At 36.9% G+C, this 21,759-nt stretch overlaps 1 protein-coding gene and 1 long non-coding RNA gene across 5 annotated transcripts in view; one reads left to right on the top strand and one right to left on the bottom strand.

Annotated features, from left to right (window-relative positions):
* Positions 1-15,991, bottom strand: part of LOC122237257 — a 29,020-nt gene extending 13,029 nt beyond the window's left edge. Inside the window, exons 1-3 of one of the 4 annotated variants that reach the window (XR_006215579.1) lie at positions 15,070-15,246; positions 10,299-10,382; positions 2,034-2,173 (exon numbers count right to left, since the gene is read on the bottom strand). This is a non-coding gene — a long non-coding RNA (uncharacterized LOC122237257). Of the gene's footprint in view, positions 1-2,033; positions 2,174-10,298; positions 10,383-14,548; positions 15,010-15,065; positions 15,247-15,636 lie in introns of those variants that run through there. The other 3 variants (XR_006215581.1, XR_006215580.1, XR_006215582.1) reach the window with 3 other exon arrangements.
* On the top strand, positions 1,245-10,798 carry MKKS (MKKS centrosomal shuttling protein). Its single transcript, XM_007086812.3, has 4 exons — positions 1,245-2,324; positions 4,389-4,564; positions 5,509-5,619; positions 7,465-10,798. Exons 1-4 carry the CDS (start codon positions 1,340-1,342, stop codon positions 7,903-7,905), a joined length of 1,713 nt encoding a protein of 570 aa, XP_007086874.1. The 5' UTR covers positions 1,245-1,339; the 3' UTR covers positions 7,906-10,798.
* Positions 15,992-21,759: the final 5,768 nt, after the last annotated feature.

Below are 21,759 nucleotides of genomic sequence, written 5' to 3'. Positions count from 1 at the left end.
AATAGACAAGGTCCATGACCTGAAATTTTTATTTTTTTCACATGTTATTAAAGTGTCAGGATTTTATGCTGCAAGGCACGCTACTTATTTACAACCTTGTTAAGGAAGCTAGTACAAGTGCAAGTACACTTGTTATAATATTTTATGGTATTCAGACCCTTGGAGATAGAAATTGCAAATCAGATCCTGTCTTTCTCTTTGTCAAACAGCATATTCCCTGATTTTTGTACTTACTGTCATTAACCAAAGTCTTGGAGAGGATTATGGTAGGACATCAAAACTGACAATCATTAATTGATAGAATGAAACTACAAAAAATTAGCTCTGACTTTAGTCAAACATTGAAAACATGGTTTATTCTTTGGTACAATGTGCTGTGCAGATTTATACAGCTAGAGCTAGACTGTACATTAAAAAGTGGGTCTACGTTTGGGAGACCTAACAGTTATCATATTTCATAATTATTTATAAGCAGGATTTGATGTAAGTGTATCTATGTTTAGACCTACGGTTTCCAGAGTTATAGAAAAAACATAACATTAAATCTTGATGTAAGAGAATAAAAACATTTGGGGTTTTTTTTAAGACTCAGAATTTTATAATGAGTTTCATAATATAGCATTTCTTTTCTAGAAGCATGTCATACTCAAATAACTACTGTAAGCTTTCTAGCTATTACGTTGTTTTGCATTCCAAAATCATTCAAATATCAGTACTTTTTCTTGGAGGGATTCATTGAGGAACAAAGGAGTGAATGCTTAGTCTAAGTGGATTTACATTTTTCATTTTCTGGAGGCTTGTGCCAGTTGATAATTCCTTTTTCTAAAGAGGGAGCAGAGTGTCAAAATAGTAAACTGCATTCTATTAAATATTTTGGAATTATTTCTCTAAAATGTTTTACTTTTATTTCTTATAGAAAGAAGTATCTTTGAATCTGAGCTTCATATTGAAAGAAGAGATGAAAAACACCAGCTGGATTAGAAAGAACTGGCTTCTTGTAGCTGGGGTGTCTTTCATAGGTGTCCATCTTGGAACATACTTTATACAGAGGGCTGCAAAACAATCTGTAAAGTCTCAATCTAGAGGCAAACAAAATGAGTATTGAAGAATGAAGGAAAAATAAATACCTGGAATTATTACTATGTCATTAAATCATTCCATGCTGATAAGCTTCATAAACCTGGAGCTAATTTTATAGCCACAGTGCCGCATATTCAAGACTTTCATTCCTTGAAGAATAATTTTTTTTCTAAATGTCAAAACCCATGACAATGCAATAAACAGAAAAATATGGTTGACAAAATAAAAGCCGTCTTCACCAATTATCACCTAAAATAAGATGTCTCGCTTAGAAGCTAAAAAGCCATCGTTCTGTAAAAGTGAACCACTGACAAGTGGGAGAGTCAGGGCCACACTTTGTGTCTTGAAAGGCATCCTAACATCAAGCTATGGCCCTTCAGGTAGGCTGAAGCAGCTGCACAATGGCCTCGGGGGCTGTGTGTGCACAACCTCACAGTCATCAGCCCTGCTCGCTAACCTTTCTGTCACCCATCCCATCTTAAAGATCCTAACAACATCCATGCAGAATCATGTGTCATGCTTCAGTGACTGTGGCTTATTCACAGCCATTCTTTGCTGCAATCTGATTGAAAATGTTCAGAGAATAGGCTTGATGCCCACCACTGTTATCAAATTAAATAAGCATCTTTTGAGCCTCTGCACCAGCTACCTCCAGTCTGAGTTCTGTGGTTGTCGAATTCTAGTCGACTTCAGTAGTACTCAGACCCTCCTTTGCCTGGTGCGCAGTATAGTAACAAGTAAACCTGCCTGCATGCTCACCAGACAGGAAATAGACCATATCAGTGCTTTGATTCTGAGAGCCTTTTTGCTTACAATTCCAGAAAACACCAAAGACTGCCTCATTTTAGGAAAGAGTATAATTGTGCCTTTAAAAGGTCAAAGAGTTACAGATTCTACTGTATTACCTGGAATACTTCTTGAAATATCAGAAGTTCAATTGATGAAGATCTTACCTATCAAAAAATCAGACACCTTCAAGGTGGCACTCTTCTGTGCATCTTTGTCTGGAGATGTCTCTGACACTGGAGAAGGAACTGTAGTGGTCAGTTCTGGGGTTTCTCTTGAAAATGCAGTCCTGGACCAGTTGCTTAGCCTAGGAAGGCAGCTAGTTAGTGATCACATAGATCTACTCATATGCCAAAAAGTTGTGCACCCATCTTTGAAACAGTTTCTCAGTATGCATCGCATGATTGCCATAGACAGAGTTGGAGCGGCTCTCATGGAACCCCTGAGTAAAGTGACAGGTAAAGAGCACCTTCAGCCTTTGCCTCTTACACTTAATAAATCACACTTTTTTTGAGCAGAGATATTCTTGGTGTGTGTCACTGTGAACATCTTGAAAAATTTTAGAAGCCGCCAACTTTATAGCATATGTTAACATTTCTGGCAGCAAAGGTTTCTCATAAAGGATATCCTATAACATTCACTTACTGAAAGTTGAGTGATTATGGCTACTTCTATGTATTTTCCTGCCCCCCAAAGGACAACAGAATCTGTTATGACGTAAAACTATTAACCCCCCCAGGTATCTTACAGTATTGAGAAGTTTAATCACCTCATAATCATTAGGTCTTTCATACTTAACACAAAACTTTGAATTTTACAAACCTCTTAAATCACATTATATTCAGAAGGTAGTTTTGCAGCTAAAAGATCCCCTTTCTTCACTTCTGTACTTCTTCACTACTGTACTTCTGCCTAAATAGTTCTTAATTAGGAGTGGGTGGGTGGGTATGTACACGCACTAGCTTTAAATATCTGATATTTCCAGCTGAGCTCCTTAAGAATCAGGATCGTCTTTTATTTTTAGCACTGACAACAGGCCTGGTCCCCAGTAGGTGTTCTAAGACATTTGTTGAATTAACTAATCTATTTGGTAAGATACAGAATTGTAACAGGCAAGAAATTCACTGTATTTTGTAAATTAAAATCAGACATAAGATTGATATTACAGCCAAAGAAACATGACAACGTGAAGAGTTCGTGATTTGAGCCACTTTCAGTATCCTTTTAATTGCATCGACAACATACCAAAATTGATCATTTTGATCAATTGCAATGTTTATCAGACTTTAAGCCATTGTTAAAGTTCACTATGTTTAGTGTTATTATACTCATCAAAATGTAGTAGTGTGTATGCCAGTATTGAACACCTAATATCTCTGGATTATTGCCCTACCTCTATAAGGCTGTCCCATGATTGTCAAAGTGGAAATTATGAAGAAATAATGGAAATAGTTCTATGGAACTCACTGATGTCCTGGGTCAGACACATAGCTTTAAATATTTATTGATTTTTCATGACTTTTCCAGCTGTGAATATCGAGTGTTACAGGTTATTTAGTCAGTTTTTAAAATATGAAACATTTTGCTATAGAGACAATAGTTTATGTGGGCACAGGGTTTCTATACCAGCCCACAGTTCTTATTTATCCCACATATAACTAGAACATGGTATTAATAGCCAGAGCTTTAGTCCTGGATCTTGGGAGCAGAGACCTTGTGAGATAAAAAGGGGAAAAACTATACCAAGCCCGTGGCTCAGGTAAACTATATTTTCCACCTTCCTGAGTGTATCTAGGTTAACATTACCTATTACCTCCTTTCTCCTCCTTCAGACAAAATTCCTCTTTATCGATGATCTGGGGTTATTGTGCATAGGCCATTGGTGTATTTGAAGCTTGTCATGGAGTACAGAACATTTAACATTTGATTTGTTTTGTGAAGTAGGCATTACTATTCCCATCTTACTGTCATATGGGGAGGCCCACCCAGACATCAGAGACTCTGACATCAGAGACTTGCTTCGTGTCCAGTGGCACATAAGCAGTAGAGCCAGATCCTCTCAGATTCTCTGTTGTGTCCCCCAAGTGAAATACATATCTCGTAGGCATTTTTTGGTAATCCCTAAATTTTAGATTACTCAAGTATTCTTTATGCTTTGAGGCTTTAGAAGAAAAGAATATTCAAATAAGTGTAATTGTTCAGGGATTACTTTCCGGGTTCTTGCAAATTTTTTAAGCTCCCAGAAGATGGATGCACATTTTTGTGTGCTTTTCTAGAGAACGAGATAGCTCCTAACAGGTGTTCAAAGAAGTCTGTAAAGTGAAAGAACCTCTGCTTTATTGTATATCATTTTAATAGCAGACTACTACCTATCTTATAGGTTTTAGAAAATGCATCTTGTTATTTAGTCTGCATTTCATGTTTCGAAGTGTATGCTTAGGGGCTTTTAGGAATCCATTGTACATGATTGTACATTCCATCTTTACTCATACCTTTTGTGTTTTCTAAACTTTAAAAAATAGGAACACAGCCTATTGGTTCCCTAGGCTCAATCTCTCCTAGTAGTTATGGAAGTGTAAAAGATTTGTGCACTGAAAAATTTGGCTTCAAACATTTTCTTCATCTTATTCCTAATGAGGCAACTATCTGCAGCTTGCTGCTCTGCAACAGAAATGACACTGCCTGGGATGAGCTGAAGGTAGGTAACAAACTTTGAATTCCATTGTCTAGGGGCTGAAACAGAGATTAAATAGTTGGACAGACACAATAGTTATCTTCACATAGCTGAGCTTGCATTTTGTTTTTCATAACTTTCCTAGGTGATTTAGGAAGCAACAACAAAAATGAGAATTAAAGTCACAAGTAAGCTGACTGAATTGCCTGTGATATTACAGTAGACTTAGCAAGTGCTACCAGTTATTATTTCTAGTATTTACAAGCAATCTAAAGGTCCTTGACATGTGAACTTTTCTTAGTAATTAACTTGAATTGTGTATACCTTGATGCTAATGTGTATGAACAATTCACTTAGAAAATGAGTTCCCCAGCCATACCCATCCACCTCTTAAGAGTTTGTTGTTTTCTACCAGCAATAACACATGCAACTTTTATATGAGTATTGGTCACAAACTTGATTCATATATACTCAAGGATATGTCCTTGGTAAATATGAAAGGGCTCTCTTTATTATTATTATTATTATTATTATTATTACTACTACTACTACTGGGTTGTAGCTATATTATTTCCATAGCAGCCTGAAATAAATTCTATAGCATGTATATATAACTCATTTATTTAGACTAAAATAATCTTTTTGGTAGAAATACTAGCAAACCTTACCCAGTTATTTTGAGGACATCCATTTGTCAATCTCAGTTTGAGGAGCTAAGTGCATATGAAAGATGGTATTAATCCTGCCTACGGAAATAAATATCTGGCTAAAGTGTTTTTCTTTAATCTCTAATCTTTATTGTTTCAAACTGTATTCATCACATTACAACCTTGGCAACACAGGTTTTGTTCTTTTGCAATTAAAATCCAGCTCTTTGAGTCTACTATCTAAGTTCCCTTGAAAAATGGTTATAGTTCTTTGTGTATCTCATGTCGATGTCTGATTCTGATGATTCATCTCTTTTTTAGCTCACATGTCAAACAGCACTGCATGTTTTGCAGTTAACAATCAAGGAACCGAGTGTTTTGTTGGGAGGTGGCTGTACTGAAACTCATTTGGCAGCATATATCAGACACAAGGTAGGTTAGATAGTCCTGTTCAGATTATCTGAATTCCCAGCAACATTTGTTTTTATGAGACAATAAACCAAATCATAATACCCTGGAACTTTTAATGATTAATTTCTCAGTAGTTCAAATCAAATATTGTATTTGAAAACATGAGGAAAATAACATTTGCAAATATAAGGTAATATCTTTATTACACTGATTATTATTAATCCAGCCCTTTACCAAATGATCACATTCTTTGAATATTGTCTAAATATTGCATGTTGAAATGAGCGTTCTGTTAAATGGGAGTTGTACTCGAGATTTCAACTGCTGTGGTCCAATAATAATTGATATTCATAATGAAAGTGTTAAGATTCCACAGAATACTTCATACCTTCTGGACTGTCAAGAAAAGACTTAATTTCATTTAAGCATTCCAAGTATTAGATTCTATTATGATTTTTTAAATATTTTTTTAAAGTTTATTCATTTATTATTTCTGAGAGAGAGAGAGAGGGTGCACAAGCACTGGAGGGGCAGAGCGAGAGGGAGACACAGAATCCAAGGCAGGATCCAGACTCTGAGCTGTCAGCACAGAACCTGACACAGGGCTCAAACCCATGAACCACAAGATCATGACCTGAGCCAAAGTCAGAAGCTTAACCAACTGAGCCACCCAGACATCCCAGATTCTATTATGATTTTTAAATTGGTATCTGTTTATAATATAAATTCTATCAAGTGGAATATTTTTTATTCATTTAGGAAACTATGTCCTGATAATACATAAATTTAGTCCATTATGGTTCTGATTATTTCGTAAATGCTGACTTTTTGAAAACAGATACAAAAAGGTATGTTTCCCACATATTTGCAGTTGATTCTTTGGTTGGTCAGGAGTGTTATGAAGAGACTGCAGAGCTTCTGGTGGCTGACTAGGTTAGAGAGACAGTGCACATTTTTTACACATGTGCCCCACCCTACTTCCCAAAATGATTTAAAATCTAAAAGTTATCAGAGTATACATCACAAAAAACAAAATCAGTGCCCATCTATTGATGCAATATAGTCTGCAAATGGGATTGAGTAAACTAGAAAAGGTTTTTTGGAGGAGGAAGTTTTTCTAAGTAGAATTTTGAAGAAACAATACAGTACTGAAAATCTGGGGAAAGAACATGCAGTAGAGGCCATCTTATGTGGTTCACACATCCTGAGCCGAAAAAGAAAGTGGTCACTGCTTGGAAATGGGTTGAATATGGGTTTTTAGCTATCATTCAATTATTAGTTTGCTAATATATTACTTTTTCTATCATTAAATCTCTAGGATAAACTTTTTTAGAATGGTGGAACAAACAAAAAACATTTACTTCTCATTAAAGAGATTATTTTAAAACCTTAATGTGAAAATTGCACATGTCCCTAAATGGCTTTTGTCTTAATAATAATCATGTGTGTTCTCATTTTAAACAAATCTCAAACAGTTGGCTAAATAAGTACTTCATTTGGACATTAGCCTTAAGGAACCTCCTCCTGTGTATGAAAACCTGTAATATATGCATTATGCCATGTCCTTCATGTATTGAGGAGACACTACCGAGCAGTCCTTCATAGTAAGCCAATGATGGGGTTTATTCTGACTCATTCTTTCTGATAACATGACTAGCATATATTTATACTATAATCAACCAGATTAAGGGATTATAGCCTGGACAGCTGACCCATAGTTGCCCATTAGCATTGTGCTAAACTCCTAAGGAAATTGAACACAAGTAGTAATTTCATGATAAAGGTTTGATCAAGTATTTTATCTTTCAGAAAAATTTTTATAACATTGCTCTGTATGTGTTTTCAATGGTTTTATTACTATTTTAGATTTGTAATGAGCCCGAAAGCATTCTCCAAGATGATGGGTGTACTCAAACAGAACTTCAGCTCCTCACTGAAGCATTCTGCAGTGCACTAGAATCTGTTGCTGGCTCTCTAGAACATGATGGAGGTGAAATTCTTACAGACATGAAGTATGGACACTTTTGGTCCGCTCAGCCAGAGTCTCCCTCTGTTGTTGACTGGCCAGATTTGCTTTCAAGATGTGGCTGTGGACTATACACTAGCCAGGAAGAACTCCGCTGGTCTTTTTTAAAGAGTACTCGTCATCCCTTTGCACCACAAACCTGCCTCCCACATGAAGCTGTGGGCTCAGCCAACAACCTGACCTTGGACTGTTTTACTGCTAAACTTAGTGGCCTGCAGGTGGCTGTGGAGACAGCCAACTTGATTTTGGATCTTTCATATATCATTGAAGATAAAAACTGATAGAATAACATGTTTATATTACAAAACAAACAAAAAAAACCTAGTCAGGTAGTCAGTTAAGAAAAATAATGTGCATATTTTTTCTCTCCCAAGGCCCTCTTCTGCATATTTGGATAGGTTATTCATAAAGTTATAGATATAGAAGGAAAAAATATGATTCTTAAATGGAAATACCATAGAACATTAAAAACATGAAGCATTATTAAAGATATTATAGTTATCTTAGGGATTCCACAGATGCCACACTGTATGTTCTAAATTTGTGTTGTTATTGTGACATCATTCTAAGAATATACAGAAATAAAAAAAAACTTCCTAATCTATGCTCTAGTTTGGTTATACTAAACTGATGTTTCACCAAGGAATATAATTTGAATTTTATGCAAATGCAATCAATGTATTGATAAATTGAAGATGAAATACAGAATGCAGCTTGAGGAATAAGTATGGAGCTGTAACAGATGTTATATTAAACCTTAAACATTTTGAAAATTTTGGGAAAATTAAACAATGTAAGTCAGATTTGTAGCCATGTTAGAAGGAAAAAGAGTTTTTAAGCAATTTCCTCCTATATTCTTGCAATGCAAAATAATTTTTACCCTGAGCCAAAGAAAAAATTGTAGTACACAGTAATGCAACATAAAACTATGAAAACTTGAGTGCACCTTATGCTTCATAAAACAGTCTCTTAAATTTTACTTTTTATTATTAGAGTCAAATGGAAGGACAGTGTGGTAGGCAGCCTCTAAGACGGTACTAGTGACCTCTCCCAATCCTGGTTTTCAGGACCTTGAACAGTCCCCTCCCCTTGAGTGTGGGGTGGATGTAGGGACTCCTCTGAGTTTCTCCCCCTTGTGAACAGGAATGTCTTATTGGAGTTCTCCCATGCTCAATCCATCATTGTATGTTGGGAGTGGAGGGCAGATGACTTGTCCCATTAGCTTCATGGGTCTACAGATTGAGAGGAGCTGTGTTGCAGAATCTGGACTTAATGAATTACACCTGAGGAGCTTCACCCAGCCTGACCTGATTTCAGTGATAAGATTCAGGACTTCAAGCTGATGGTGTAATATGATGAGACTTTTGGGGATCTGGGGAGTGTGTGAATGTATCTTGCATTTGATACATTAGAGGCAACCTCTAAGATGGCTTCAATGATGTCACTTCCTGGTAGTCCACCCTTTGGGTGTGCATGGGACCTAAAAACTAGTTTTTAATGAGTATACAGCAGAAGTGATGGGATGTCACGTTGTAGAAAGATAGGCTTCTCTCTTGATCTCTCACTCTCACCCTGATCAGAGGCTACCTGCCGGGTTGGGAATGCCTGGAGAGAGGCCCACATAGCAAGATACAGGGGCTTCGAGCCAACAGCACATAAGGAACTGAATCCAACCAACAACCACAAGAATTCTTTTAGAAGTATATCCCCCCTAGTGGAGCCTTAGCAGTAACCCCTGCCACTGCAACTACTAGAGAGACCCTAAAGCAGAGAACCTAGCTAAATTACTCCCAGATTGATTCCTGACCCACAAAATCTGTGCGATAATAAATCGTAAGTCAAGTCTTGGGTATAACTTGTTATGCAGCAATAGACATCTAATAAAGGCAGGAGCAAAGGCTTATTTATAATTACATATTGAAAACTTGGTCACACAATGGCAAAAAGCATTCTTGATGCCATGCCTCTGCGTTTTCACCATCACTACAAACATGAAGGCACTGTTCTTTATCATACATGCTTACAATGGGGTTTTACATTCACTTAAGAAAGTGTGTCACGTGGGAATAGGAGAATTGCCCTGGGTCTCCCTGGCCTTCTACTGCATTTCCAAGTTACTCAAAAAAGGGATGCCACACTGAATCTCTCCAGTTGATCTTAGAGGTTAAGAGCCTCCACTTCCCATGATAGCCATTAACTCTGCCATTTTTATTTAGCTTTGCCATAAAATTCAGTTACATACCTTGGTGAAACATCCATGCTCTCATTTTGAATATGTCATAAATTTGTTTAAATAGTCTCATGAAGTCATGTTTCCTGAAGTTGTGTACAAGCCTTACTAGAAAATACTGTAAATAATTTTTTTTAAAAGAAGCAATTCCTTAACAGATGAAGGAAATCATCAAACTCAGATGGTAAAATATGAGATGAAAATTCGTGATGCAAATAATTGCAGAGGAGCTCATTTTGACAGAAATAAATGACAGAAACAGCAACTAAGTTAAGCCTCAGACCATGTTTTGTGACTGTAAGTAAGACTGAGGTCTGAATATCGCATTACAAGGTTCCTCGAAGACAGAACTGGAAACCCTACAGCTACAAAAAAAGGAAAGGGAGAATAATGCTCAAGAGAATGAAGTCAGGGACGGCTGCTCACGACTTTTGTGGGACTTACAGGACGTGTAGCATTCAGGTTTACTGAGCCGTAGGTGTCCAACAGGATTAGCATCTTATTTATCAAAAGAGGTTAGGATTTTGGCTGCAAGGAAAATATTGGAAAATGAAAGCAAATTAAAGGAATCTTCTAAGTCAAAATACTTGTTTGGTTTTATAAATACCCCAGTCCTTAATTCTTCCATTTGTACTATATTAAATAATCTCTACTAAAACATAAAGGTATTTTAAATCATTAGAGTGAAGTGTTTTCCCCAGAATGTTTAAATTGTATATTGTCTTTTAGTTGCATATAAATCTTTTATTATCATACTATCCTTGAGCTCATTTAGTTTGTATAATCAAAGCTAGTTAGGCATTTCACCTGATAGTAGAAAAAATTTAAGTACCTTTGTAAGATCCATCATATCCTATATTCTTACACTGTGAATAATTCTTTGGATAACTTTAAAATAAAACAATATGGGGGCACCTGGGTGCCTTGGTCAGTTAAGCTTCTGACTCTGGACTTTGGCTCAGGTCATTATCTCATGGTTTAAGCCCCAAATCAAGTTCCATGCTGACAGTGCAGAGCTTGCTTGGGATTCTGTCTCTCCCTCTCTGCCTCTCCCCCGCTTGTTCTCTAATAAAAATAAACTTAAAAAAAATACTTCCAAAAAATAAAATAAAATATTGTTTACAGTTACATAAACTATACAGGTTACTAAGAAAATCATGTACAAAAATCACTTGCATAATTAATGCAGGCCCTGTCAAACATCCAATCAGTTATTCATTCCTTCCTGATAATCTTGGGGGAATAGTCAAGGAGACTAAACACCTCTTATAGGGCTCTGTTTCAGCTGTCTAAATAAACCTATCTCTTGATCTGAAGGAAAAGGCAAGCTTAAACATGTGATATCTTTATAATTTTTTTTATCATGTAGTTAAGTGTTTCCACTTAATAACTATGGTATCCCATAATCCTTGGAAATTTTTGCCACTTACTTACAAAATTTGATTTTAAATGTATCTGAACCCAATGTCAGCTTGTGTCTTTAGATTACAAGTAAATTTATATACTTATTTATTAAATATACAGTAATACTCATAAAAGCAAATGCAGTCCATGAAAACTACTCCTACATATAGATCAACCCTTTTATTGGAGAGATAATTAGTAAGAAAAGCACTAAAAGCAGTGCCATACCATTACCTGTAATAAATTGTGACTTAGAGGGAAATCAATCAACTTGATAATTTCCTATTAAGAAATCACACTGAGAAAATATTTATAACGAAAATCCTAGTTTAGCCCTGTAGCTTTTGCTTGAAGTATTAAAATTTCATTTTGAGAAGTGTTAAGTGACTTCTTTTTGTTTGCCAGACACAACAGTCAATGGTATTAGAAGTATTAAAAAAAAAAAAAAAAAAAGATTTATTTACAGTCCCTGACCTCAAGGAGCTGATCGCCTAGCCAGTGAGACTTTTTTTTAATATTATTTTTATTTCTTAAAAAGCAATTGTATAAAATTATTACATAATTATTCAAATCATTCATAAACATTATGTGGTAATAGAAAATTTTTAAAATGTGAATCACACACAGACAAGGAAAATAAAGTCAAATGTAGTCCCACTACCCAGAAATAACCACTGTTAACATTTTATATGCATCTTTTCAGTTTGTTTTCTGCATATGCTTTGCCAAAATGTATTAACATAGGATGTTGCTTTAGAATCTGTTCCTTTTACCTAAGATGCACATCATAAACATGTACAATCACTACATATTCTACTACTACATCATTTTTAATTCCTAAAGAAATTTCAGTTGTAGAGATTCTACCATAATTTAGCCAATGAGCTTTTATTAGTATACTTTTAGGCTGGTTTTAATTTTTGTACCAGTATAAGCAAAAACTCAGTGAACATCTTGTATATATCCTTTTCCCATATCCAGATTACTTCCTCAGAATAAATAAATAGAATTATGATTTCTGGGCCTAAGTATTTATTTGAAATGGAAAGACTATATTAATGTACATTGTCTTAATTAAGTCTTCCAGAAATGTTGCATCAAAATACTCTGACCACAGTGTGTATAAGTACTCGTATTCCTGAACTTTGGCCAGCACTAGTTTTTTGCCAACTTAATAGCTGAAAATGGACTCCTTTTAATAATTTGCATTTTTAAAACTATTAACAACATAGACATTTTTTATACATTGTTGGCCAATGTTGTCCTTCTTTAGTAAATCTTTTCTTAATAGGTCTTCCATGTTTCCTATCAGTAAGTTCATTTTCCTCATCTATATTTATATTTATCTTCTCCTGCACATTATTAAAGATATGTACATATCAGAGAGGTAAGTTTTTAAAGCAAATGCATAACCTTTCTTCATGGTCTCAAATTTCCAACCAGCTGCACATGTCCAAGTAAATGTGGCACAGTTTCTATTGATTTGTACTAACACACACAAGCAGCAGCAAAACACCTATGTAGCGTGAAGAATATAAAATAGTGGGCAAACTATTGCCCCTGCCTGTGAATACCATCTAACCCTGTGATAAAGCATCTGTGACATGGATGCTGTAGGACTTGGGTAGGGCTGCCATTAACAAATCTGAAATCAAGATGTCAGGGCTACACTGCCTACAGGGGCTCCAGGGGACAATCATTCCTGCCTCTTCTAGTTTCTGGCGGCTCTTGGCAATCCTTGGCATATACACCCAACCCGGCAATCTCTGCCTCCACCTTCACAGGCCTTCTCTTCTCTCAGGGTCACAAATCTCCTTTTCCTTTCTCTTATTAAGAAACTAGTTATTGCAGGGGCACCTGGTGGCTTAGTCGATTAAGCGTCGGACTTCAGCTCAGGTCATGATCTCACAGTTCGTGGGTTCGAGCCCCGCTTGGGGCTCTGTGCTGAGCTCAGAACCCGGAGCCTGCTTCGGATTCTGTGACTCCCTCTACCCCTTCCCTGCTTGCACTCTGTCTTTCTCTCTCAAAAATAAACAAACGTTAAAAAAAAAATTTTAGGCCCACCCGAAATCCAGAACGATGGCATCCTAAGATCCTTAATTACATCTGCAAAGACCCTATTTTCAAATAACACCACATTCGCAGGTGTGGGGCGTAGGGGGCAACACCATTCAACTCACTACAGATGGTAAAAAATGCCCAAGATGTAAATCTTCCTTCCCCAGGTTACAGCTGCGCAGGGAGTAAAGTATGCCCAACTTGGACAGAAGCACCAATGTCAGGTTTTACCACCAAACATTTCAAATCATTTCTCCATTTATTGTTTTTTAATTATAATCAAAGTGCAATCTCTTTTGCCCCCTTTTTGCCTTAAATTGCCCTACACCTGACATTCTCTTCTACTTGGCATCTCTATCTGCATCACCTTCACACTTACTCTCCTTCCCCAGGTATCACATATAAACTACTCATTGGATACTGTTCTATACTTTCTCTATGCTCACGTAATTTACATACAAACACATAGACAAAAAATGTTTACATTACTAAGAGAGATCGTTGTATATAACTTTGCTTTTTTCAGAAATGTCTCCAAGTCAACTGAAACTGATCTCATTCATTATTTTCACGGTCACATAATATGCCTTTACAAGTTGTGATGTTGCTGTCCCCTTTGCTAGCCTGGTGCACCCATCCCTAAATGCTGTGAGTGTCCTGGCCGCTGATGGCTTACATCTAACCCCTTCTCCAGGGAACTTCTCTAAACCCAGACAAGCCTTCCCAGGGAGATTATGCCTGGGAGATCACGATCTGACCCTTTCCTGTGTGTGTGTGTGTGTGTGTGTATGGGGGGGGGGGGGACGCTCAGCCAACAACTTTGTACACATATTCTTACCTAATTATGTTTTCCTTTATAAGAGTGAGATCCTCAAGTGATTCTAATGAGTTAGGAGTTAGGTCACAAAAAAATGTACCATTTAATAAATACTGCCTAATTGTTTTCCAGAAAACTATAACAACTCACATTTCCACCATCAATGCGGGAGAGTATGATTTCCCGTAACCTCTTCTCCCTCTTAGTGTCTCTGTCTGTAACATGTTTATTGTTTTTCTCAATTTTAAAGTTCCTGATTATGAGTGAATTTGAGCATTTTAAAAATACAACTTCTGTTTCTCATCCTACACGTGAGGAGCTTCAAAGTCACCACTACATCCTAATTAACGAGTAGAAAGCTGAACAAACTGCAAAATCAACAACCATTTTTTGGTGTAAATCTGTAAAACTGTACCTGTAAAAGGTAATCCTGATCACCAAATCCCAATGTGTGTCTGTCTAGTTGTGGGGAGGTTCCCACACCAACAGGCAATTCTCCAGACATCAGCTGCATGTCCTACAATTCAACTCAATCCTGACACGATCTACCTGGATAGCGTCAGATTCCAAAGGAGAAGGGTTCAGTTCTACATTACTGCCCCTCCCCCACCACCCACTCCACTTCAGATGCCATTTGCAAAACCAGGATATTACCTGTGCTTCAACCTACCAGCTACAGATCAGAGATTCCAATGATCCCTTCTTGGGTTCTTAATTTGCTACAGGGGATCTCAGAACTCAAAGAACTTACTAGGTCACGAGCTTATTATAAAAGTATAGAACTCAAGAACAGCTAGATGAAGGAGATGCATAGGGCAAGGTATAGGGAAAGGGCACAGAGTTTCCATGCCCTCTCTGAGTGTACCACTATCCCCAAAGCCCTGTGCTCACTAACCCAGAAGTTCTCTAAACGCCATCCTATGGAGGCTTACTTACGGAGGCATGATTGATTAAGTCATTCACTAGAAGTGAATGATTCAACCTCCAGCTCCTTTGTGCAGTCTGGATGTCAGAGGGTGGAACTGAAATTTCCACTCCTGTATTCTTGGTTGGTTCCCTGGCAACCAGCTCCCTTTCTTAGGTTCAGGCTAAGAATGTCATTAACATAACAAAAGACACCTTAGCTCTCACCACTTAGAAAATTCCAAGGGTTTTAGGAGCTCTGTGCCAGACCTGGGACAAAGACCAAATATATTTGTTATAAATCACCACTATCACAGTCCATTAGAAAAGTGAGGGCACAGGGCAAACAACTATCCCCAAAAGTGGAGACAAACAGATACAGAGAATCACAATTTATCAGAGCAGAAACTCACAATCAGTAACCATTGCGGAAACAACTACCAGCGTGGGAGAATTGAAACTGTTATTAACGAATTGCTGTCAGCTCCTTACGCACAAGTCAAAAAGTAAGACCTCCAGGGGGACCAAGTCATAGGAGAGTCCTCATACTTTTGTGAGTTGTAAGCCCCACCCCATTCCAGAGCTCTAATAGGTACTTACATTGAATACTGAAGAAAAATCCCCTTGTGTTTCCAATAAGGGTAGACGAAAAGGAACCATGCGGAAATACACTAGAGAATTTTTTTCCCCCTCAGGATAAATTATTTTACCAACACCTTGCTAACCTTAAAGATAAAACTCCTAGGGGCACCTGGCTGGCTCAGTCGGTAGACCATGAGACTCTTCATCTCCGGGTCAAGAGTTCAAGCTCCATGTTGGCTGTAAAGATTACTTAAATAAATAAAACTGAAAAAAATAAAAATTAAAAAAAAAACCCTGCCAGTTATTTTACCAGCAAATAAGTTTAGTTGGGAGTCGTGGAGAATTGCATTCTGGGACACAGAAACTACAGTACAAAACAAGGCAAAACTACAGGCAACTCCGCAGAAAAAAGGAGAGGAATGGTCTTTTATAAATGAAGGGGGGGGTGGGGGGGGGGGAGTTACAAGGCTGTTATAAACAAAAAGTCCACTGGAGTAAACTGGGAGTTCAAAGTATAGTGGCTTTTCATTGGCTGGGTTGTGACCGTTCGTCATTGGCTGGGCTGTTGCCAGGGCAGAAGAAGAACCTTTTTTTCCCCGCTAAAATAGTATTGAATTGAAAGGTACATCTCTTCCTGTTGGATCTGCAATTGACAAATTGTGGCAGGATGCGAAAGCTCCCCCTGCTGGCCGCCTGACTCCATTCTAAACAAGGTTTCCTTTTATTAATTTTCACAGTCTATTTTATCAACCTGCTAGGATTTTATGAGAGCCAAACCTACCTGAGGGAAGGGAAATACCAACTCTAGCCCCCTCTACCTTTCCAAGTGGAGGAAGGTAAATACAGACCTCCAGCCCCCTCCAGCGGTGGTGTCTCACCTAAGCTGTAAAAAAAAAAAACTTGGAGGCATCCAAGATATCCTTCAGTAGAAGAGTTGATAAATAAACTGTAGTATATCCAGACAATGGAATATTGTTCAGTGGTAAAAAGAAATGAGCTTTCAAACCATGAAAATACACGGAAGAAGCTTAAATGAACACGACTAAGTGAAAAAAGCCAATCTGTAAAGGCTGTATACTATATGATTCCAATTATATGACATTGTTGAAAAGGCAAACCTATGGCGACATGAGATTAGTGGTTGCTAGAGATTATGGGGAGGGATACATAGACAAAGCACAGCGGATTTTAAAGCAATGAAACTTCTTTGTAGGATACTGCACTGGTGTATACATGTCATACATTTATCAAAACCCGTTTAGAAAAACAAATGTTCTAAAATTTTAATTGAGATAAGGCTAAATTATAAATTTATAAAGTTAGGTGGAGTGGTTACAAGGATATTCAAAAATTTGCTTAATTTTGAAATCTTCATGTAGGTTTAGTAATTTAACAGAATAATCTTATAATTCTCTTGGGTTATGTCAGAGACTACACAATGTGCATATTTATTAAATCTCCCCGACAGTTTTGGTTAACTAGAAACATAGAGAAATGTGTTACATTTTACTTTTTATCAGTGTATCAGATATATTTATGGGTATGGAATAGGTGATTTCATTGCAAAGGAATTAAATAATCCCTGAAATTAGGAAAAATGGGGCACCTGGGTGGCTCAATCGGTTAAGCGTCGGACTTCGGCTCAGGTCATGATCTTACAGTTCCTGGGCTCGAGCCCCCATCTGGCTCTGCGCTGACAGCTTGGAGCCTGGAGCCCGCTTCTGATTCTGTGTCTCCCTCTCCCTCTGACTCTCCCTTGCTTGTTCTCTCTCTCTCTCTCTCTTTCTCTCTCTCTCTCAAAAATAAATAAACATTTAAAAAATTATTTAAAAAAAGAAATTAGGAAAAATGCATTTAATCTGTGTCAACAAATAACTAACATTTGTTATAAATGGTGCTTAAAGTATTATCAAAACTGCTATGTTGCATCTCTTTACTCTTATTAAAAATTTTGGGGGCCTGTAAGAAATGAATAAATATATGTGAGGTAAGTTTGAATCTATGTTATGATTATATAGGCAACTTGAAAAATCTTAGGTTACTCATCAAAACTAAAGAACTTCTAAAAACTAAAACAAAAATTTCTATCAATTCCTCAAGATAAACTGTCAGCCATTCTTATTTATTTTACTTATGAATTTACTATGCATGAACATCTTATTCAATTAAGCTAGTCTTACATAATGATGAAGTATAATGGAAAATTTTATCTTTATATTTATGGTACGTGAAACCAAGATCTTTAAAACACAGATGATTTCAAGTTCTTGTTTAAATATTCTTTTTTGCTTTTAACTGAGCATTGTATGAAATATCTACTTCATCATTTTTTATTATAAATCAAATCCTGATTATCTGCATGGATGAATCTCTCCTCATATTTGAATCCTTTCTGGTTTTCATTGTAATGCACTGATGTCAATATTGGGACTTTCCTGTGGAAACAATTTCAAAATGTGAAATTAAACATAAAGCACTTGCAGTTGGTTTTCTGGCCCATGATCCTTTCTTACTTAGAACCAGATTAAGTTTCTCCTCACTCACTGAATGAAGAGCTATTGATTGCTGGCCATTTCAAGTCATTGTGCATATATTTACCTAGATACCTTCATTCTTCCATTTATTTATTCTCCCTAGCATCATGGTTAGGGAAACCATAGTAAGTACAAAAAGACATGTTTAAGCTGTTCTGATTAAGCTTGAAGTCTGAATATCATCCACGTAAAGTAAATTTAATTTGAGCTATGAAGCAGAGTGATATGAGTATGATGGGAATCAGGAGGATTGTACCTAAGATGATTGAGATGAGATCTTAAGGAGAAGTAGAGTTAATTAGGATAAGGAAGAAATGAGATGATTCCAGGCAGAAGGAATAGCATATGCAAAGGCCCTGTGGTAGGAGGGAACATAACATATTTCAAAAATTGAAAAGTCATTGTGGCCAAAGCTTAGAAGTGAGGGCAAATGTCATGGAAGATGACTCTGAAGACATAGGTGGGGGCCAGGCCAGGCCAAACTTTGTAAGCCACGGTGAAGAACTTGAATTAATCCTAAAAGCAATGAAAATCCTGACCTTGTTTTGAGGTAGGAAGGCAGCAGAAGGAAAAGTACTGAGTTTGAGGAGAAGAAACTAGTTAGGAAGTTATTCACTAGAATGGGGAAGAAATTATGACAGACCGTGGTGGCAATATAGATGAGAGACACAGAGGGACTCAGGAAAATTTCAGCAGATAAACTCAACAGGATTTGTGATGATTTGGATGTCCATCATAAATGGACAGTTGAATGGTTACAGATAACTCCCAGCTTTGAGTTTACTCATCTTGATGACTAGTAGAGGACAGGATTTGCAAGAGGGGTAATGAGTCTAAATCGGTTTCTTGCTAATCAAGTGAAGAGGTTAAGCAGGCAATTCAATATACAGGTCTGGAGCTCAGAGGATGACTTCAGGGTACAAATACGAATATGGGAGTCATTTGCATATAGGTAGTTATTGAAGCTGTTCATTCATTGATTATTCAAGCACCACACATTTGGTACACTCCTTTTATTTGCCAGGTGCTGTTCTAGGTTCTGGGTATTCCGATGAATGAACTTTAAAATCAGCCTGACAAGTTCCATGAAAATCCTTTGGGATTTTAATTGGGATTTCATTATTTGTACATAACTTACACCCATGTAATATGCAGGCAGCTCAACCTGAAAACTGGTGTACATATATCTCCTTATTTAGAACTTTAGTTCTTTAATAACTTTATAGTTAGGTTAATTATGTGCCTTATATGTTTCTTTCATCGAGTTTATTCCTAGACATTTTATAAGTTTTTTTGTTACTCTGAACAGAATCTTTATGTCACATTTCTCAATTGGTTTTGACTGACCTATAGAAAAGGTTTTGCATATTGAACTTTTATTCAATTGCCTTACTACACTCCCTTACTAGTTCTTTTTAAATTTTTCTAAATGTTTTTTTTGTTTTAGAGAGAGAGAGAGGCAGAGAGAGAAGGAGACACAGAATCCAAAGCAGGCTCCAGGCTCTGAGCTGTCAGTACAGAGCCCTGCGTGGTGTTCAAACTCACAAACCATGAGATCATGACCTGAGCCATGTTGAACACTTAACCAACTGAGCCAGTTGGACACTTGACAAACTGAGCCACCCAGGCACCACATTGCCTTACTAGCTATAACAAGTCAATTGAATGTCTTGGCCTTTGGAGTTAAACAGTTGTATTATCAGCAAATAATAACAGTTTTGTCCTTTCTTTTCCTTTTCTGACCTCACTGCATTGGCTAGTACTGCCAGTACAATTTGAATAGTAAGAAGGATTGTTACAACTTCTTTTAGTTTCTTTTGTGATGTTTCAGGTTTTACATGTTTATACCCTTCCCTAGTCAATGAGAAACTTATCTTTTGAGATATAAAACCAACGAATATATACCCTACAGTAATGTCCCAAATGATTGAATTAATTGAAAATGGGTAATAAAAAAATAGTTTAATGTGTACGCTTTATTGTCATTATTATAAAATCTCAAAACATGAAGTTTCACCGTTTAAATGGGTTTTCCAAAAAACTCCCGCTATAGCAAGGACCTGGCAATTCCAAACAAGAAAGATCTTTTTGTTTCCTGTTTGAGATCTATCTACACCCTAAAATACATCAAGCAAGCTTAGAAAACAGCAGGGATAACCAAGCCAAATTGGAGCATATGTCTGAAAGGCTACAAAAACACTAGTCTTGCACAGTTAATGATGATCCTGTAACATGTACTGTGAATAGCATTTTGCTTCCTGTTAATAATAGCTTGTCATCTAAATAGAATAATGTAAAGTGTAATGAGCACTGCTCTTAAGATAAATATTGCTTTTATTTTCAGTGAAGTGGAAACCACTGCCTTTGTCTTTTTTTTTTTTATATTGCCAACTGCTACAAAAATAAATTTGCCTAAAGGTACATCCAACAACCACTGTACGACTCTGAACTCAGGATATTCCCAGCTAAGCTGATTAATGAAGAGCATAGCTATCATTATTAATCTACAAAACATTTGGTTGACCTAGGACTGTCAGACCTGCCTGCCAAATTGCATAATTTTTATAGACATTTAAGGTCAAAATGAATGGCATGCCACTCTATAGATAAGAACACATTATTTACTTCTGGAAAAATATACTTTGTAAAGAGGAAAACATTTAGACCAAATGGTCACTTACCAATATTTTCAGTTAAAATGTATATTAACTTTCAAATTACAAAATGACTAAGACTATTCTCTGACCTCAGCTAACCCACAGAGCAAGCAGCCTGCATTTTGTTGACTTTTTAAAAAAATTTTTTTAATGTTTATTTATTTTTAGAGAGAGAGAGAGAGATGGACAGAGAGTAGGGGCATGGGGGCAGAGAGAGAAGGAGACACAGAATCTGAAGGAGGCTCCAGGCTGTCAGCACAGAGCCCGACGCGGGACTCAAACTCACGGACTGCAAGATTGTGACCTGACCCTGAGTTGGATGCTCAATTGACAGAGCCACCCAGGCTCCCCGCATTTTGTTGATTTATACATACTCTCCTGTCACCAAAAATTTTAGAAGTCCTATGCAAAACTGCACAATCCCATATTACTTCATACATTTTAAACATATGTAAAGGATTGAAAATTTCAGATGATATTTCAATTAAATCATTCTGTAGAGTTTTATTGCTAATTGCAAGAGAAAAAATACACAAGAAATATTAATTATCATTTTCTCTGGGTAATGGAATTATGGATGGCCCTATCAACTTTTCTGTTTGTTTGTTTTTTTTAACTTTTTTTAATGTTTATTTTTGAGAGAGAAAGGGTATGCATGAGAGAGGGGTGGGGATAGAGAAGGGGGGACAGAGGACCCAAAGCAGGCTCTGTGATGACAGCAGAGAGCCCTAAGTGGGGCTCAAATTTACAAACCATGAGATCATGACCTGAGCCGAAATTGGACACCCAACCGACTGAGCCACCCAGATGCCCAACATTTCAGTTTTTAAAAAATAATCTGCAGTAGGTGTGTATTACTTTCTTAATAATAATAATAAACTAGTATCTTTTAGAAGTTGATTCAAGGTAATAGGCAACATGTTTACTAAAGGAAAGCTTCCCAAGACTAG

This window comes from Panthera tigris, chromosome A3 (genome assembly GCF_018350195.1).
Source record: "Panthera tigris isolate Pti1 chromosome A3, P.tigris_Pti1_mat1.1, whole genome shotgun sequence".
Classification (NCBI taxonomy): domain Eukaryota; kingdom Metazoa; phylum Chordata; class Mammalia; order Carnivora; family Felidae; genus Panthera; species Panthera tigris.
This window is presented reverse-complemented; position numbering and strand designations above follow the sequence as displayed.

What these genes read in the sequence shown, in the direction of transcription:
- MKKS (XM_007086812.3), top strand. Translation starts at nt 1,340, where the DNA reads ATGTCTCGCTTAGAAGCTAAAAAGCCATCGTTCTGTAAAAGTGAACCA. An exon ending in ACCCCTGAGTAAAGTGACAG is followed by an intron (nt 2,325 to 4,388) that starts GTAAAGAGCACC and finishes TTTAAAAAATAG; the next exon opens with GAACACAGCCTATTGGTTCC. An exon ending in CTGCCTGGGATGAGCTGAAG is followed by an intron (nt 4,565 to 5,508) that starts GTAGGTAACAAA and finishes TCTCTTTTTTAG; the next exon opens with CTCACATGTCAAACAGCACT.